The sequence below is a fragment of the Pseudophryne corroboree genome, chromosome 9, assembly GCF_028390025.1.
Source record: "Pseudophryne corroboree isolate aPseCor3 chromosome 9, aPseCor3.hap2, whole genome shotgun sequence".
In the NCBI taxonomy this organism is placed as follows: domain Eukaryota; kingdom Metazoa; phylum Chordata; class Amphibia; order Anura; family Myobatrachidae; genus Pseudophryne; species Pseudophryne corroboree.
In genome coordinates this window covers 118,808,437-118,827,546 of record NC_086452.1, presented here as the reverse complement: position 1 = coordinate 118,827,546, position 19,110 = coordinate 118,808,437, and the positions used below count along the sequence as shown (strand labels likewise).

Sequence of the window (19,110 nt, the reverse complement as noted above, 5' to 3'; positions counted from 1 at the left end):
AGTATCGGACACCTGTTATACAGAGATACTCTTCTCCTTCCCCAGAAGTACCAGATGTACAAAGAACCCCCCCCCCCCCTCCCCCAGAAGTGCTAGACACCTGTTGACAGAAAAACACACCCCTCCAGGAGTGCCAGAAACACTTCTCTGCTGCCAGACACTCTTCTCTTCCCAGATTTGCAAGGCACCAGTTGTTCGCTAGAGACATTACTACTTCTAGAAATGCCAGATGCCTGTTGTACAGAGACAAACACCCCACCCCACCCCTTGAAGTGTACACTTAAAAATAAGAATAAATGGTAGACACCTGTTGACAAGAAACACTTCTCCCCATTGCCAGACACTTGTACACAGGTACCCTTACTCTTTCCAGAAAAGTGAGCCACAAGTTGTTGTACCATCCAGAAATACCAGATACCTGTTTTATACAGACACTATACCCTCTCGCCCCTCTCCAAATGCCAGACACCTGTTGACCAGAAACACTCCTTCCAGAAATACCAGACACCTTTTGCACAGACCTTTCCCTCCCAATCACCCACACTTTAGAGTACTCTCCTTAGCAAAACACCTGTTGCACAGAGACATTTTTCTAACAGAACAAAACTGCCAGACACCTTGTGCATATATACACCCTATCCCGCCATGTGACCTGTCAGCCGCCTGTTATACATAAACACTCCCCACCTACACTGCCAGCCTCCTGTTGTACAAACACTCTCTTAGGTGCTTCCAGTGTCTTGTTGGACAGACAGTTAGTACCTGCCAGCTACGAACGCATCTGCCAAGCTCTCTTGACCACCTGATACTGCCATTCACACAAAGCGCCAGTCCAGACATGGTGAAGTCTTGTCTTAAAACATTCCGCCTTTGATTGTTAGTTATACACAAATGACCACCAACTGAAGACCCAACTTGTAGTTATTCAACTACTGTGGAACTACTAGACTGGCAAGATATGCTGATATGCTCTCCTGTCAGGCATGGCAAGCCCCAGGTTGATACTGTTACCTCCTGCTAGTATCCTTAACTTATGTAGAACCTAAAACTTTTTGCCATAAATTAAAGACACTGCAAAAAAAAAAAAAAAAAACTCCCACCAAAACTATATTTAATCTGATTTTAAAGGTACCTGATCTTCTCCCAGTAACACACATGGCCAAATGTAATAGCCTCCAGGTTACCGAAAGTGCCAGTGTTTCAGTGATTAAGCCATAAGATGTAAAGGGGCAGGTATTGTAAATGCAAAGCCAACCTGGTTTTTCCTTTAAAAAAATTGCTGCTTCAATCTTCAATTGTCACTTTCGTCATTCTAAAGCCCAGTATTTTCTTTCTGTATTGTGGGTTTTTTTTTCTTTCTTTTTTTCTTTCTCTTAACTTGGGTGCTGCCTTTCTCAGCATAATAATGTTCATTTGTTCCAAATTAACTTAATACACTGGTGGGAAGCAGAGAGATGATAAAGGCACCTAACCATCTGCAGATGTTTGATTTTAAGATATGTGATTTCTCACGTCAGATCGTTTTCATAGGCAGAGTTTCAAGCTACTCCAAAAACAGTTATATGGCACCAAGAATGTGTTTTTATTACACAGCTCAGTTGGGTTTATAAGTAGTCCTAAATTTTAGATATTCCATTTTTTGGTGGGAAGAGTGCATTAACAAAAAGGGGGGGGGGGGGATAGCTTACTGCGCTTATAATAAGCGCATCGGTTTGTCGATCGAATGATCAAGCCTTTTTGGAGAGTGATTCTACCAAGCGGTGTGTGTGTCAAAAAAATAAAAAATAATAATAATTAAAAAAAAAATAGGATGGCAGTTGCAGCTGTGAATCGGAAATGGAGAGGACAGTGGGTGCAGCTAGAAGAAGAAAGGAGAGAAAGATAAGGACACTTGGGACAATGCAATACTTAAAAACAACGTAAAAATGTTTACAGCACCTTGGGGTTGTTGGACACTGCTATGTATATTCAAGAGAGTCCTGCTTGGTTGTGAGTGCTATCCCTAGCTTACCCTACATTTAGCCGTGCTTGTTCTACATTCATCTGGGCTTGTATTGCCTCTCCGTGCGCTGTTCGTTTCAACCGGAAGTTCGGGCATCAACCTCCGGTGACGTCCGGCTTTAGCGGCTGCAGGTCTATCTTGTAAGAGTGCATTGCAAGCTGTTAAACTGGGAAGACTATTTGTTTTGCTATATTTTATTCAGAAATTGTAAATTATTCATTTTTTTTTTTATTTGTTTTGAACTTGTTAGTTACATTTGTACAGTGCTGCAGATACATGTTGTTTTGTGTTTGTTTTGTTTTATTTTAGATTTGTCTTATGGTGCGTACACACTGGCCGATATATTGGCTGTTCTGTTGAACGGCCAATATATGGCGTATCCGTCAGCCAATGTGTATGAGTGATATGTCTGTGAACGCCATCGTTCTCGGATATATCGCATCGGTCGTGCAGCACAGCTGATGGCCAATATATTTAACGACATATTGGCACATCATGCATTGTGTGCGGGCAGTCAGCTTACCGCTCGTAAACGTTCTGCAGACACCACAGGTGACTGATAGCTGAACTAGCCTGGGCGCTTGTAAACGCCCGCCTATTTCATGACGCCAGTCCCGACGGATCAGGCAGTGTGTTTGCACAACACACTGCCCAGTCCGTCCATAGATATATCTGCAGATCAATTGATCAGCATATATATTTACTAGTGTGTAGCCACCTTTAGATGTTGTTTAGTTTTTCATATATTTCTAAATATTGTACTTCCAGCTGGTCCTGACAACTTTGCATAATTGTATTCTAGCATTTACTACACTATTCAAATATTTCCTTATAACGCTAATTGGTTTGCAAATAAAGCTGTGTCTTTTGTCTGGGATCTCTCGGTACCCATCACCTAGACAAACAAAAGCCACAGCCATTTATTGTGCTGAACCATTATTCATAATACACAGCCTATTAGTGCTCTAAGAAGTCGTGACCTCACGGAGGTTGGAGGCACAAAGGCATTGTCACCACAACTTAATGTGGTGCATCTGTCACAGGTACAGTTTAAGTCCAATCCCTGTTTATTATGTACTAGGGTTATGTTAGCCGAGGTCTTCTGTCATACAATAATGCTGCTTCTGAGTTCTCATTAGACTGTCTTACTGCACAGCTCCCAGAAACCTTTATGTAAAAATCCCAATGCCATCCTTTTCTTTCTTACATACTCCACCTCTCCCGTTCTCAGGCTGTGGTGACCAACGAACTAGAAGATGGGGACCGGCAGAAAGCCATGAAACGCCTGCGTGTGCCACCTCTCGGAGCAGCCCAGGTCAGTTGCTGCTGTTGGAGAATGGTTCAAAAATCTCCCAGCATTACATGGATAATGCACAACACTGTTACAGCATGTAGTCCGAAGAACAAACCACATCCTCTATAGGGAACACTCCTCACAATTTGATTTTTGCAAAAGTATTGGATATATAATAATAAAAAATTATATATGTGTGTATATATATATATGTGTGTGTGTGTGTGTGTGTGTGTGTGTGTGTATATATAATATATATATATATATATATATATATATATATATATTCAAGTGGAACTTATGCTAGTTTTTTTTTATTACATATGTGTGTTTGATATTTTGCAACACTCCAAACAAGAAAACAGTGCAGTCCAGAAAAAAATGAGAATACAGAGAAGTGATCGCATAATGAGCCAATGAGATGACAAGCATAAGGCTATCCATTGCCTCGTCCTATGAGTTACACTGTAGACTCGGAAATAATGTTTTTTTTTATATGTTTTTTTTTTTTTACTCATTGGTTTGATTGTTGGTTAGAATAAATACAAAGGAATAATGCAATGGGCTGCAGTCTAAAAATAAAACCATATCCTAATGTTCTGGGATGTGTCATTTACGTGTGTCTGCATGCATTGTTGCCTGTCCCCTATTCTGGAATGGATTTCATGCGTTTTATTATATTTCTGCTTCATTTTGAATCAGTGTGATTAATAAAATATTACTGTCCAATGTAGAGAAGTAAATAAGAACAAAGCCACGTGTAATAAATATTATCAAGCCCCAACAGTGATCTAACTAATGCTGAAAGTGCTAATCAGCAAGTTGCATCCAATTTATCACATGATATGTGTGGTATTGGGTAATAATACAGCTCAGCAATATCTGAGTCAGGAACATTGTACAGAAGGAAGAACACTTTTACTACCAAAGAATGTATAAATGACTAAACAAGTAGAACAACACACAATGATTTAACCAGCCCTGAAACACTTTAGCTGTAAAATATTAATCTCAATTTGGATATGGTTCAAACAGTTATAATCCACTGCTGTTATATTAGCGCCTGATTTCCAGAAGTCTCATACTAGGTGTGATCCATGGCTATGTACAGCTAATACCCACTGTTTTGTACTTGGTGACAAAAAATGATGCAATTGACCAGTGGTTCCCAAACTCTCTTGAATCATGGCTCCCTAGAGTATCAGATATATTTTTTTTAACTGCACCCCTAGGCCAAAAGTTTCTTATTAAGAATTTTAGAAAGATCTTAAATTAAGTACGTTGTGTTTTTATGTCATCCTTAGGGTCAGTTGTGTAGTGAGGGACAATATTTGATTCTATTTGTCCACATATTTTATGATTGGGCGCCACAAGCACTTGTTTTGCCTGTTACATTGACCATAATTTTGTCCTGGACCATCCAAGGCACCCCTGCAAGAGTCCGGAGGCACCCAGAGTTTGAGAACCACTTCAATAGACCATTAAGTCTCTGCAGAGTAATAGTGTTGAAATGCTCATTTGAAAGTGGTCTGTTATTGTGTAATCAGGTTTCCCTACCTAGATAATTGAGGAATATGTTTCATGGTGTGTCAGTGCTATCGTAGAAAGATCATACTGATTGTTATACAGCATGAAGTATAAGTAGCCACCTACAGTTTGTATGCATTGTTTAATATCTAGTATCATACAAATCTGATGTTGGATTTACCATTTAAGTGACCAGAGTGAGCCCTTTAATAAAGCACATGTAACACCAGGAAGGCATGGGGGAATTTACCAATCCTATTGATGTACCACAGCCATTGATCCGGTGTGTACAATACGTTTTACCAGTAATGCTGTACTCATTTTCCCCCTCCTGGGCGATATAGTTTACTATATCGCCCAGTGTTTATGCCGCCGCCGACGGGTGATGTTCAGCCCCGCGGGTCGTTAACGACTTTCAGTCTCTGCCATGCATGCAGCTCAATTTGGACCCATCATCCAGAGCTGCATGCTCCCTCCGGCCGATTGCAGCATGACGTCACTGTGCTATATCATTAGTCATATCGCACAGTGTGTGTGCCCGCCTTCGGGCAGCCCGTCCCAGGCCAGTGGTGGCCAACGCGTTGCTCTTGAGCCACATGCGGCTTTTTCTCTATTCAAATGTGGCTCCCAACACTCAGTCACGTGACCACAAGAGATCTGTAAACCGCTACACACCAGCCAGACATGCAGCAGCACTACGTAGACTGAGAACTGAGGGAGCCAAATACACATGGGTTTGCTGGCTGGAGTGACACAGGCGGGTGCTGGCTGGAGTGACACATGGGGGAACTGAAGTGTATTATGTGAATCTGGCTTTTCAATATATTTTCTGCGGATCTGGCTTTTTAAATTATTTGATGTGGAAGTGGCTTCTTCATTGTATTTTATGTTGGATCTAGCTTTTTCAATGTATTTTATACCAGGGGCGTGGCCTAGCAGGCACAAGGTCACACCCCATTTCTCTTACGTCCTAGAGGATGCTGGGGACTCCGTAAGGACCATGGGGATAGACGGGCTCCGCAGGAGACATGGGCACTTTAAGAAAGACTTTAGGTATGGGTGTGCACTGGCTCCTCCCTCTATGCCCCTCCTCCAGACCTCAGTTTTGATACTGTGCCCAGGAGAGATGGGTGCATTACAGGGAGCTCTCCTGAGTTTCCTGAAAGAAAGTATATTTCTTAGGTTTTTTATTTTCAGGGAGCCTGCTGGCAACAGACTCCCTGCATCGAGGGACTGAGGGGAGAGAAACAGACCTACTTTAATGTTAGGCTCTGTTTCTTAGGCTACTGGACACCATTAGCTCCAGAGGGATCGGTACGCAGGTCTCACCATCGCCGTCCGTCCCAGAGCCGCGCCGTCGTCCTCCTCGCAGAGCCGGAAGATAGAAGCCGGGTGAGTATGAGAAGAAAGAAGACTTCAGATCTTCATGAGGTAACGCACAGCAGTAACGCTGTGCTCCCACACAGCACACACAAACGGCAGTCACTGTAAGGGTGCAGGGCGCAGGGGGGGCGCCCTGGGCAGCAATAAACCTTGTTTCTGGCAAAAATAAATAAATATATATATATATATATATATATATATATATATATATATATATATATACAGCTGGGCACTGTGTATATAAAGAGCCCCAGCCAGGTTTTTAGATATTTGAGCGGGACAGAAGCCCGCCGCCGAGGGGGCGGGGCTTCTTCCTCAGCACTCACCAGTGCCATTTTCTCTAACGTCCTAGTGGATGCTGGGAACTCCGTAAGGGCCATGGGGAATAGCGGGCTCCGAAGGAGGCTGGGCACTCTAGAAAGATTTATGACTACCTGGTGTGCACTGGCTCCTCCCACTTTGACCCTCCTCCAAGCCTCAGTTAGATTTTGTGCCCGGCCGAGGTTGGATGCACACTAGGGGCTCTCCTGAGCCCTTAGAAAGAAAGTATAGTTTAGGTTTTTTATTTTCAGTGAGACCTGCTGGCAACAGGCTCACTGCAGCGAGGGACTAAGGGGAGAAGAAGCGAACTCGCCTGCTTGCAGCCGGATTGGGCTTCTTAGGCTACTGGACACCATTAGCTCCAGAGAGATCGACCGCAGGCCCAGTCCTTGGTGTTCGGTCCCGGAGCCGCGCCGCCGTCCCCCTTACAGAGCCAGAAGCAAGAAGAGGTCCGGAAAAACGGCGGCAGAAGACATCAGTCTTCACCAAGGTAGCGCACAGCACTGCAGCTGTGCGCCATTGCTCCTCATACACACTTCATACTCTGGTCACTGAGGGTGCAGGGCGCTGGGGGGGGGGCGCCCTGAGAAGCAATAATAACACCTTAGCTGGCAAAAACTCCACAATATATAGTCCCAGAGGCTATATATGTGGAAAATACCCCTGCCAGAATATGGAAAAAAGCGGGAGAATAGTCCGCGGAAAAGGGGCGGAGCTATCTCTCACAAGCACACTGGCGCCATTTCTCCTTCACAGATCCGCTGGAAGGAAGCTCCCTGGCTCTCCCCTGCAGTCTACACTACAGAACAGGGTATAAACAGAGAGGGGGGGCACTAAATTTAGGCGCAGTATATATATTATATAGAAAAAGCAGCTATAGGGGACATAACTCAGTTAGTCCCTGCATTATATAGCGCTCTGGTGTGTGCTGGCATACTCTCACTCTGTCCCCCCAAAGGGCTTTTGTGGGTCCTGTCCTCATTCGGAGCATTCCTTGTGTGTGTGCGGTGTGTCGGTACGGCTGTGTCGACATGTTTGATGAGGATAATGATGTGGAGGCGGAGCAGATGCCTTTAGAAGGGATGTCACCCCCTGCGGGGCAGACACCTGAGTGGATGGGCTTATGGAAAGTAATGAGTGCACGTATAGACTCCTTACATAAGAAAATTGACGACATGCCAAATGTGGGACAGCCGACTTCTCAACTCGTGCCTGCCCAGGCGTCGCATGGGTCGTCAGGGGCTCTAAAACGCCCGCTACCTCAAGCAGACCCAGATGTCGACACTGATACTGACACCAGTGTCGACGACGATGAGTCTAACCTGATGCCCACTAAGGCCATTCACTGCATGATTGAGGCAATGAAAGAGGTGTTAAACATTTCTGATATAACTACAGGTACCACTAAAAAGGGTATTATGTTTGGAGAGAAAAAACTACCCGTAGTTTTTCCCCCATCAGATGAATTAAATGAAGTGTGTGAAGAAGCGTGGGCTTTCCCTGATAAAAAATTGGTAATTCCTAAGAAGGTACTAATGGCGTTCCCTTTCCCGCCAGAGGATAGGTCACGTTGGGAAACACCCCCTAGAGTGGATAAAGCGCTCACACGTTTGTCTAAAAAGGTGGCACTACCGTCTCCGGATACGGCCGCCCTCAAGGAACCTGCTGATAGAAAGCAGGAGGCGATCCTGAAGTCTGTATATACACACTCAGGCATTATACTTAGGCCAGCTATTGCGTCAGCTTGGATGTGCAGTGCTGCCGCTGCGTGGTCAGATAAACTGTCAGAAAATATTGACACATTAGACAGAGACACGATCCTGTTAACCATAGACCATATAAAAGACTCAGGGGTATATGCAATTCACGGCGAATCGCGGCAGTTTTTCGCCGTTTTTTAATTCGACTAAATTCGCCAGGTGAATTCCGGAAGGTGGCTTCCGGAATTCACCATATTCAATGAAAAACGGATTCGCCAGAGTCGCGGGCGAAAATCGGCCGATTTGGCGGATTTTGCCGCGATTTTAAAAAACGGTAAAAAACGGGAAAAACACGAAAAAAAAAATGGCGTGGGGTCCCCCCTCCAAAGCATAACCAGCCTCGGGCTCATCGAGCTGGTCCTGGTTCTAAAAATCCGGGGAAAAATTGGCCAGGGATCCCCCGTATTTTTAAAACCAGCACCGGGCTCTGCGCCTGGTGCTGGTGCCAAAAATACGGGGGACAAAAAGAGTAGGGGTCCCCCGTATTTTTAACACCAGCATCGGGCTCCACTAGCTGGACAGATAATGCCACAGCCGGGGGTCACTTTTATGCCGTGCCCTGCGGCCGTGGCATTAAATATCCAACTAGTCACCCCTGGCCGGGGTACCCTGGGGGAGTGGGGACCCCTTCAATCAAGGGGTCCCCCCCCCCCCAGCCACCCAAGGGCCAGGGGTGAAGCCCGAGGCTGTCCCCCCCCATCCAATGGGCTGCGGATGGGGGGGCTGATAGCCTTTTGTGATAATAAAAAGATATTGTTTTTTCCAGTAGTACTACAAGTCCCAGCAAGCCTCCCCCGCAAGCTGGTACTTGGAGAACCACAAGTACCAGCATGCGGGAGAAAAACGGGCCCGCTGGTACCTGTAGTACTACTGGAAAAAAAATACCCCCAAAAAAAACAGGACACACACACCGTGACAGTAAAACTTTATTACACACTACCGACACACACATACTTACCTATGTTGACACGCCGACTGCCACGGTCTCCGACGATCCGAGGGTACCTGTGAAAAAATGATACTCACCTTCCAGCGTCCAGAGATAAATCCACGTCCAGAGAGATAAATCCACGTACTTGTAAAAAAAAAAGAAAACGCAAATACCCGCTCCATACCGGACTAGAAAGGGGTCCAATGCTTTCACATCAGACCCCTTTCTCCCGAATGCCGGGACATCACGTGACTCCTGTCACTGAAGTCCCTTCAGCCAATCAGGAAGCGCTACTTCCGTGGCGCTCACCTGATTGGCTGTGCGCTGTCTGTACTGTGACAGCACATCGCAAAGCCGCTCCATTACTTTCAATGGTGGGAACTTTGCGGGTAGCGGTGGGGTCACCCGCCGGTCAGCCGCTGACCGGCGGGTGACCTTACCGCTAGCCGCTAAGTTCCCACCATTGAAAGTAATGGAGCGGCTTTGCGATGTGCTGTCACAGTACAGACAGCGCACAGCCAATCAGGTGAGCGCAACGAAGTTGCGCTTCCTGATTGGCTTAGAGACCTTTCTGTGACAGCTGTCACTGACAGGTCTCATTCGTGGAAAGGTGTCCCATGTGTCAGCATGGGACCCCTTTCAGTCCGGCATGGAGCGGGTGTTCGGTTTGTTTTTTTGCCAAGTACGTGGATTTATCTCTGGACCATGGCTGAGGTGAGTATATTGATCTTTTCTTTTCAGGTATCCGTGGATTCTACATGGAGAAGAGGACCGATGTCGGCGTGTGAACATAGGTAAGTATGTGTGTGTCGACGTATGAAATAAAGTTTTACTGTCGACGGTGTGTGTGTCCTGTTTTTATTTGGGTATTTTTTCCCCAGTAGTACTACAGGTACCAGCGGGCCCGTTTTTCTCCCGCATGCTGGTACTTGTGGTTCTCCAAGTACCAGCTTGCGGGGGAGGCTTGCTGGGACTTGTAGTACTACTGGAAAAAACAATATCTTTTTATTATCACAAAAGGCTATCAGCCCCCCCATCCGCAGCCCATTGGATGGGGGGGGGGACAGCCTCGGGCTTCACCCCTGGCCCTTGGGTGGCTGGGGGGGGGACCCCTTGATTGAAGGGGTCCCCACTCCCCCAGGGTACCCCGGCCAGGGGTGACTAGTTGGATATTTAATGCCACGGCCGCAGGGCACGGCATAAAAGTGACCCCCGGCTGTGGCATTATCTGTCCAGCTAGTGGAGCCCGATGCTGGTGTTAAAAATACGGGGGACCCCTACTCTTTTTGTCCCCCGTATTTTTGGCACCAGCACCAGGCGCAGAGCCCGGTGCTGGTTTTAAAAATACGGGGGATCCCCTGTCAATTTTTTCCCCGCATTTTTAGAACCAGGACCAGCTCGAAGAGCCCGAGGCTGGTTATGCTTTGGAGGGGGGACCCCACGCCATTTTTTTTTATGATTTCACCGTTCCAGCATAAAAAAAAAAAAAAAATAATAATAATATTTTAAAAAATATATAAATAATATTTGTGCCTCCAAAAAAAAAAAAAAAAAGTACCTAATCCCTTCTAATATAAATAGATCTGCTATTCCCCCAAAAAAAAACACAAAAAAAAACATGTTTAAAATTTTTTTATTTGTTTTCACCCTCCAAAGTGTGGCGGATTGAAAATGACGAATTTGCTGTCTAAAAGCACTGCTGTCGAATTTCCAAACTTGAATTGAATATGCTTTGGTCGAATTGCAGCACTTGTATCATTGCAGAAAAGTCGAATTTGCAAAAATTCGAATTTCAAAAAGTCGAATTTTGAAAGTCCGTTTTTTGGTCGGAAAGCACTGAATTGCATAGGCGATTTTTTTTTTTTGGTCGAAAATGACCCGAAATTCGACAATTTCGGGAATTCGACCGCAATTGCATATACCCCTCAGTCTTATATATGAGAGATGCACAGAGGGAAATCTGCCGACTGGCATCTAAAGTAAGTGCATTGTCCATTTCTGCTAGGAGAGGCTTATGGACTCGCCAGTGGACAGGAGATGCAGATTCTAAAAAGCACATGGAAGTGTTGCCATATAAGGGTGAGGAATTATTTGGGGATGGTCTCTCGGACCTAGTTTCCACAGCAACGTCTGGGAAGTCAGCATTTTTACCCCATGTCCCCTCACAGCCTAAGAAGGCGCCGTTTTATCAGGTTCAGTCCTTTCGGACCCAGAAAAAACAGCAGGTTCCCAGGAGCAAAAGTCCTCCCCCGCTTCTTCTTCCAAGTCCGCCGCATGACGGTGGGGCTCCACAGGCGGAGCCAGGTACGGTGGGGGGTCGCCTCAAAAATTTCAGCGATCAATGGGCTCGCTCACAGGTGGATCCCTGGATCCTGCAAATAATATCTCAGGGGTACAAGCTGGAATTCGAGGCGTCCCCACCCCACCGGTTCCTAAAATCTGCCTTGCCGATTGCTCCCTCAGACAGGGAGGCGGTGCTAGCGGCAATTCACAAGCTGTATTCCCAGCAGGTGATAATCAAGGTACCCCTACTTCAACAAGGCCGGGGTTATTATTCCACACTATTTGTGGTACCGAAACCGGACGGTTCGGTGAGACCCATTCTAAATTTGAAATCCTTGAACACGTACATAAAAAAATTCAAGTTCAAGATGGAATCGCTCAGGGCGGTTATTGCAAGCCTGGACGAAGGGGATTACATGGTATCCCTGGACATCAAGGATGCTTACTTGCATGTCCCCATTTACCATCCTCACCAGGAGTACCTCAGATTTGTGGTACAGGATTGCCATTACCAATTCCAGACGCTGCCGTTTGGACTGTCCACGGCACCGAGGGTATTTACCAAGGTTATGGCGGAAATGATGATACTCCTTCGAAGAAAGGGAGTTTTAATTATCCCGTACTTGGACGATCTCCTAATAAAAGCGAGGTCCAAGGAACAGTTGTTGGTGGGAGTAGCACTATCTCAGGAGGTGCTGCACCAGCACGGCTGGATTCTGAATATCCCAAAGTCACAGCTGGTTCCGACGACACGGCTACTGTTCCTGGGTATGATTCTGGATACAGTCCAGAAGAAAGTGTTTCTCCTGGAGGAGAAAGCCAGGGAGTTGTCATCTCTAGTCAGAGACCTCCTGAAACCAAAACAGGTATCAGTGCATCGCTGCACACGGGTCCTGGGAAAGATGGTGGCTTCTTACGAAGCAATTCCCTTCGGCAGGTTTCATGCCAGAATCTTTCAGTGGGACCTGTTGGACCAGTGGTCCGGATCGCATCTTCAGATGCATCGCTTAATAACCCTGTCTCCAAGAACCAGGGTGTCTCTACTGTGGTGGCTGCAGAGTGCCCATCTTCTAGTGGGCCGCAGGTTCGGCATACAGGACTGGGTCCTGGTGACCACGGATGCCAGCCTTCGAGGCTGGGGGGCAGTCATACAGGGAAGAAACTTCCAAGGACTATGGTCGAGTCAGGAGACTTCCCTTCACATAAATATTCTGGAACTAAGGGCCATCTACAATGCCCTAAGTCAGGGGTGTCAAAGACAAGGCCCGCGGGCCAAATCCGGCCCGCCAGACCTCGTCTGATGGCCCGCGGTGCCGCCGCCATGAAACCCCCTTCTCCCGAGTGCCCAGCTCGGGGGGGGCGGGGTTTCGCGGAATGACGCGATTGCGTCGTGATGTCACGGCGCAAACGCGTCATTCAACGAAACCCCGTCGGAGGAGGGAGAAGGGAGCCGCGCAGACGAGGAGGGAGAGGCGGCTGAAGAGCGGCGAGAACCGCTTCAAATGTAAGTCAGCCCCTCTCCCTTCCTCTCTTTCTCTCTCTCTCCCTCCTTCCACCACCTGCCACAATGTGTAAAATGGGGACCTGTACCTGCCGCTATGTGTAAAATGGGGACCTGTGCCTGCCACAATGTGTAAAATGGGGACCTGTGCCTGCCACAATGTGTAAAATGGGGACCTGTACCTGCCGCTATGTGTAAAATGGGGACCTGTGCCTGCCACAATGTGTAAAATGGGGACCTGTGCCTGCCACAATGTGTAAAATGGGGACCTGTACCTGCCGCTATGTGTAAAATGGGGACCTGTGCCTGCCACAATGTGTAAAATGGGGACCTGTGCCTGCCACAATGTGTAAAATGGGGACCTGTACCTGCCGCTATGTGTAAAATGGGGACCTGTGCCTGCCACAATGTGTAAAATGGGGACCTGTGCCTGCCACAATGTGTAAAATGGGGACCTGTACCTGCCGCTATGTGTAAAATGGGGACCTGTGCCTGCCACAATGTGTAAAATGGGGACCTGTACCTGCCGCTATGTGTAAAATGGGGACCTGTGCCTGCCGCAATGTGTAAAATGGGGACCTGTGCCTGCCGCAATGTGTAAAATGGGGACCTGTGCACTATAAAAGGGGGCACATGGCTGGGCACTATAAAAGGGGGCACATGGCTGGGCACTTTAAAAGGGGGCAGATGGCTGGGCACATATAAGGCAGGTGGAGCGGTAAATTTTGGATAGACCTACAGATACAACCGGCCCTTTGATGGGGACCAAACTGCTGATGCGGCCCCCGATGAATTTGAGTTTGACACCCCTGCCCTAAGTCAAGCAAGATCCCTGCTCCTACACCAGCCGGTGCTGATCCAGTCAGACAACATCACGGCAGTCGCCCATGTAAATCGACAGGGCGGCACAAGAAGCAGGATGGCGATGGCAGAAGCCACAAGAATTCTCCGATGGGCGGAGAATCATGTACTAGCACTGTCAGCAGTGTTCATTCCGGGAGTGGACAACTGGGAAGCAGACTTCCTCAGCAGACACGACCTCCACCCGGGAGAGTGGGGACTTCATCCAGAAGTCTTCCAGATGCTGGTAAACCGTTGGGAAAAACCACAGGTGGACATGATGGCGTCCCGTCTCAACAAAAAGTTAAAAAGATACTGCGCCAGGTCAAGGGACCCTCAGGCGATAGCTGTGGACGCTCTAGTGACACCGTGGGTGGTCCAGTCGGTTTATGTGTTCCCTCCTCTGCCTCTCATACCAAAGGTATTGAGAATAATAAGAAAGCGAGGAGTAAACACAATTCTCGTGGTTCCGGATTGGCCAAGACGAGCGTGGTACCCGGAACTTCAAGAGATGCTCTCAGAGGACCCGTGGCCTCTACCGCTCAGACAAGACCTGCTGCAGCAGGGGCCCTGTCTGTTCCAAGACTTACCGCGGCTGCGTTTGACGGCATGGCGGTTGAACGCCGGATCCTGAAGGAAAAGGGTATTCCGGAAGAAGTCATTCCTACACTTATTAAAGCCAGGAAAGATGTGACTGTACAGCATTATCACCGCATATGGCGGAAATATGTTGCTTGGTGTGAGGCCAAAAAGGCCCCAACAGAGGAATTTCAACTAGGTCGATTTCTGCATTTCCTACAAGCAGGAGTGACTATGGGCCTGAAATTAGGCTCCATTAAGGTACAGATCTCGGCTCTGTCGATTTTCTTCCAGAAAGAACTGGTTTCGCTACCTGAAGTTCAGACGTTTGTGAAAGGAGTGCTGCATATTCAGCCCCCATTTGTGCCTCCAGTGGCACCTTGGGATCTCAACGTGGTGTTGAGTTTCTTAAAATCACATTGGTTTGAGCCACTTAAAACCGTGGATCTAAAATATCTCACGTGGAAAGTGGTCATGTTACTGGCCTTGGCTTCAGCCAGGCGTGTGTCAGAATTGGCGGCTTTGTCATGTAAAAGCCCTTATCTGATTTTCCATACGGATAGGGCAGAATTGAGGACTCGTCCCCAGTTTCTCCCTAAGGTGGTGTCAGCGTTTCACCTGAACCAGCCTATTGTGGTGCCTGCGGCTACTAAGGATTTGGAGGATTCCAAGTTGCTAGACGTTGTCAGGGCCCTGCAAATATATGTTTCCAGGACGGCTGGAGTCAGAAAATCTGACTCGCTGTTTATCCTGTATGCACCCAACAAGCTGGGTGCTCCTGCTTCTAAGCAGTCTATTGCTCGCTGGATTTGTAGTACAATTCAGCTTGCACATTCTGTGGCAGGCCTGCCACAGCCAAAATCTGTAAATGCCCATTCCACAAGGAAAGTGGGCTCATCTTGGGCGGCTGCCCAAGGGGTCTCGGCTTTACAACTTTGCCGAGCAGCTACTTGGTCAGGGGCAAACACGTTTGCAAAATTCTACAAATTTGATACCCTGGCTGAGGAGGACCTGGAGTTCTCTCATTCGGTGCTACAGAGTCATCCGCACTCTCCCGCCCGTTTGGGAGCTTTGGTATAATCCCCATGGTCCTTACGGAGTTCCCAGCATCCACTAGGACGTTAGAGAAAATAAGAATTTACTCACCGGTAATTCTATTTCTCGTAGTCCGTAGTGGATGCTGGGCGCCCATCCCAAGTGTGGATTGTCTGCAATACTTGTAAATAGTTATTGTTAACTAAAGGGTTATTGTTGAGCCATCTGTTGAGAGGCTCAGTTGTTTTCATACTGTCAAACTGGATATAGTATCACGAGTTGTACGGTGTGATTGGTGTGGCTGGTAAGAGTCTTACCTGGGATTCTAAATCCTTCCTTATTATGTCTGCTCGTCCGGGCACAGTGTCCTAACTGAGGCTTGGAGGAGGGTCATAGTGGGAGGAGCCAGTGCACACCAGGTAGTCATAAATCTTTCTAGAGTGCCCAGCCTCCTTCGGAGCCCGCTATTCCCCATGGTCCTTACGGAGTTCCCAGCATCCACTACGGACTACGAGAAATAGAATTACCGGTGAGTAAATTCTTATTTTCTCCACAGCACAGCGCTGAGAGGGAGCTCCCCAGACTCTCCCTTGCTTATCCACGGTGAAAGAGGGTTTTAAAGAAGGGGGGGGGGGACGGTCTGCAGATCAGAGGATTCCCTGAGTGTGTGGTGTCGGTACGCGTGTGTCGACATGTCTGAGGTAGAAGGCTTTCCTAGGGAGGTGGAGGAGCAGACGAATGTGGTGTCTCCGTCGACAACGCCGACACCTGACTGGATGGATATGTGGAATGTTTTAAGTGCTAATGTAAATTTATTGCACAAAAGATTAGACAAAGCTGAAGCTAGGGAACAGCCAGGGAGTCAACCCATGTCTGTCCCTATGTTGCAGGGACCTTCAGGGTCTCAAAAGCGCCCACTATCCCAAATAGTAGACATACCGACACGGATTCTGACTCCAGTGTCGACAACGATGATGCAAAGTTACAGCCAAAATTGGCAAAATGTATTCGATATATGATTATTGCAATAAAATGTTTTGCATATCACAGAGGAACCCCCTGTCCCTGACACGAGGGTACACATGTATAAGGGAAAGAAACCTGAGGTAACCTTTCCCCCCCTCACATGAGCTTAACGAGTTATGTGAAAAAGCTTGGGAATCTCCAGACAAAAAACTGCAGATTCCTAAAAGGATTCTTATGGCGTATCCTTTCCCGCCAACGGACAGGATACGATGGGAATCCTCCCCTAGGGTGGACAAAGCTTTGACACGCTTATCCAAAAAGGTAGCGCTGCCATCCCAAGATACGGCTACCCTCAGGGATCCTGCTGATCGCAAGCAGGAGGTTACCTTGAAATCCATTTACACACATTCGGGTACCTTACTCAGACCGGCTATTGCGTCGGCCTGGGTGTGTAGCGCTGTTGCAGCATGGACAGATACCTTATCAGCGGAAATTGAAACCCTGGATAAGGATACCATCTTATTGACCCTAAGACATATAAAAGATGTTGTCTCATATATGAGAGATGCTCAAAGAGACATTGGTCTACTGGGTTCTAGAATGAACGCTATGTCGATTTCTGCTAGACGAGTCCTATGGACCCGGCAATGGACAGGTGATGCCGACTCAAAGAGGCATATGGAGGATTTACCTTACAAGGGTGAGGAATTGTTTGGGGAAGGTCTCTCGGACCTGGTCTCCACAGCTACAGCTGGTAAATCAAATTTTTTTGCCTTATGTTCCCTCACAGCCTAAGAAAGCACAACATTATCAAATGCAGTCCTTTCGGTCACAAAGAAACGAGAGTACGAGGTGCGTCCTGTCTTGCCAGAGGTAAGGGCAGAGGGAAAAAGCTGCACAACACAGCTAGTTCCCAGGAACAGAAGTCCTACCCGGCCTCTGCAAAATCCACCGCATGACGCCTAAGGCTCCGCTAAGGGAGTTCTCCCCAGTGGGGGCACGTCTTCGAATTTTCAGCCACATCTGGGTTCACTCACAGGTGGATCCCTGGGCAATAGAAATTGTTTCTCAGGGTTACAAGCTAGAATTTGAAGAGGTGCCTCCTCTCCGGTTTTTCAAATCGGCCCTGCCAATTTCTCCCCCAGAAAGGGAGATAGTGTTAAATGCAATTCACAAATTGTATCTTCAACAGGTGGTGGTCAAGGTTCCCCTGCTTCAACAAGGGAGGGGATATTACTCAACCCTGTTTGTAGTCCCGAAACCGGACGGTTCGGTCAGACCCATTTTAAATTTAAAATCCCTGAACCTATACTTGAAAAGGTTCAAGTTCAAGATGGAATCGCTCAGGGCGGTCATCGCCAGCCTGGAAGGGGGGGATTTTATGGTATCTCTGGACATAAAGGATGCGTACCTTCATGTTCCCATATATCCACCTCACCAGGCGTACCTGAGATTTGCGGTACAGGATTGTCATTACCAATTTCAGACGTTGCCGTTTGGGCTTTCCACGGCCCCGAGAATTTTCACCAAGGTAATGGCGGAAATGATGGTACTCCTGCGCAAGCAGGGTGTCACAATTATCCCGTACTTGGACAATCTCCTCATAAAAGCGAGATCACGAGAGCAGTTACTGAACAGCGTGTCACTTTCACTGAAGGTGTTACAGCAACACGGCTGGATTTTCAATATCCCGAAGTCGCAGCTGGTTCCTACGACTCGTCTGACCTTCTTGGGCATGATTCTGGATACGGACCAGAAAATGGTTTATCTTCCAATGGAAAAGGCTCAAGAACTCATGACTCATGAAGAAACCAAAACAGGTGTCAGTGCATAACTGCACTCGAGTTCTGGGAGAGATGGTGGCATCATACGAGGCCATTCCGTTTGGCAGGTTCCATGCGAGGACCTTCCAATGGGAGCTACTGGACAAGTGGTCCGGGTCACATCTACAGATTCATCAGCTGATCACCCTGTCCCCCAGGGCCAGGGTATCTCTCCTGTGGTGGCTGCAGAGTGCTCACCTTCTAGTGGGCCGCAGGTTTGGCATTCAGGACTGGGTTCTGGTGATCACGGACGCAAGCCTCCGAGGTTGGGGAGCAGTCACACAAGGAAGAACCTTCCAGGGCCTTTGGTCAAGTCAAGAGACTTGTCTTCACATCAACGTCCTGGAGCTGGGGGCCATATACAATGCCCTTCGTCAAGCGGAGACCTTGCTTCGCGACCTACCAGTTCTGATCCAGTCAGACAACATCACCGCAGTGGTTCATGTAAAACGCCTCAACAAAAAACTGCAGAGGTATTGCGCCAGGTCAAGAGACCCTCAGTCGGTAGCTGTGGACGCCCTAGTGACACCGTGGGTGTTCCAGTCGGTCTATGTGTTTCCTCACATAGACCCAAAGGTGTTGAGAATAATAAGAAACAGCGGAGTACAGACAATTCTCATTGTTCCAGATTGGCCACGAAGGGCCTGGTATCCGGATCTGCAGGAGATGCTCACGGAAGATCCGTGGCCTCTTCCTCTAAGACAGGACCTGTTGCAACAGGGGCCCTGTCTGTTCCAAGACTTACCGCGGCTGCGTTTGACGGCATGGCGGTTGAACGCCGGATCCTAGCGGAAAAGGGCATTCCGGATGAGGTCATTCCTACTCTGATAAAAGCTAGGAAAGACGTGACAGCTAAACATTATCA

General features: G+C 47.6%; 1 protein-coding gene across 1 annotated transcript in view; it reads left to right on the top strand.

The window, feature by feature from the left end:
• Nucleotides 1-19,110, top strand: part of XPR1 (xenotropic and polytropic retrovirus receptor 1) — a 241,988-nt gene that overhangs the window by 172,311 nt on the left and 50,567 nt on the right. Inside the window, exon 6 of the mRNA XM_063939797.1 lies at nucleotides 3,234-3,317. Coding sequence (XP_063795867.1) covers nucleotides 3,234-3,317 — 84 coding nt within the window. The remainder of the gene's footprint in view (nucleotides 1-3,233; nucleotides 3,318-19,110) is intronic.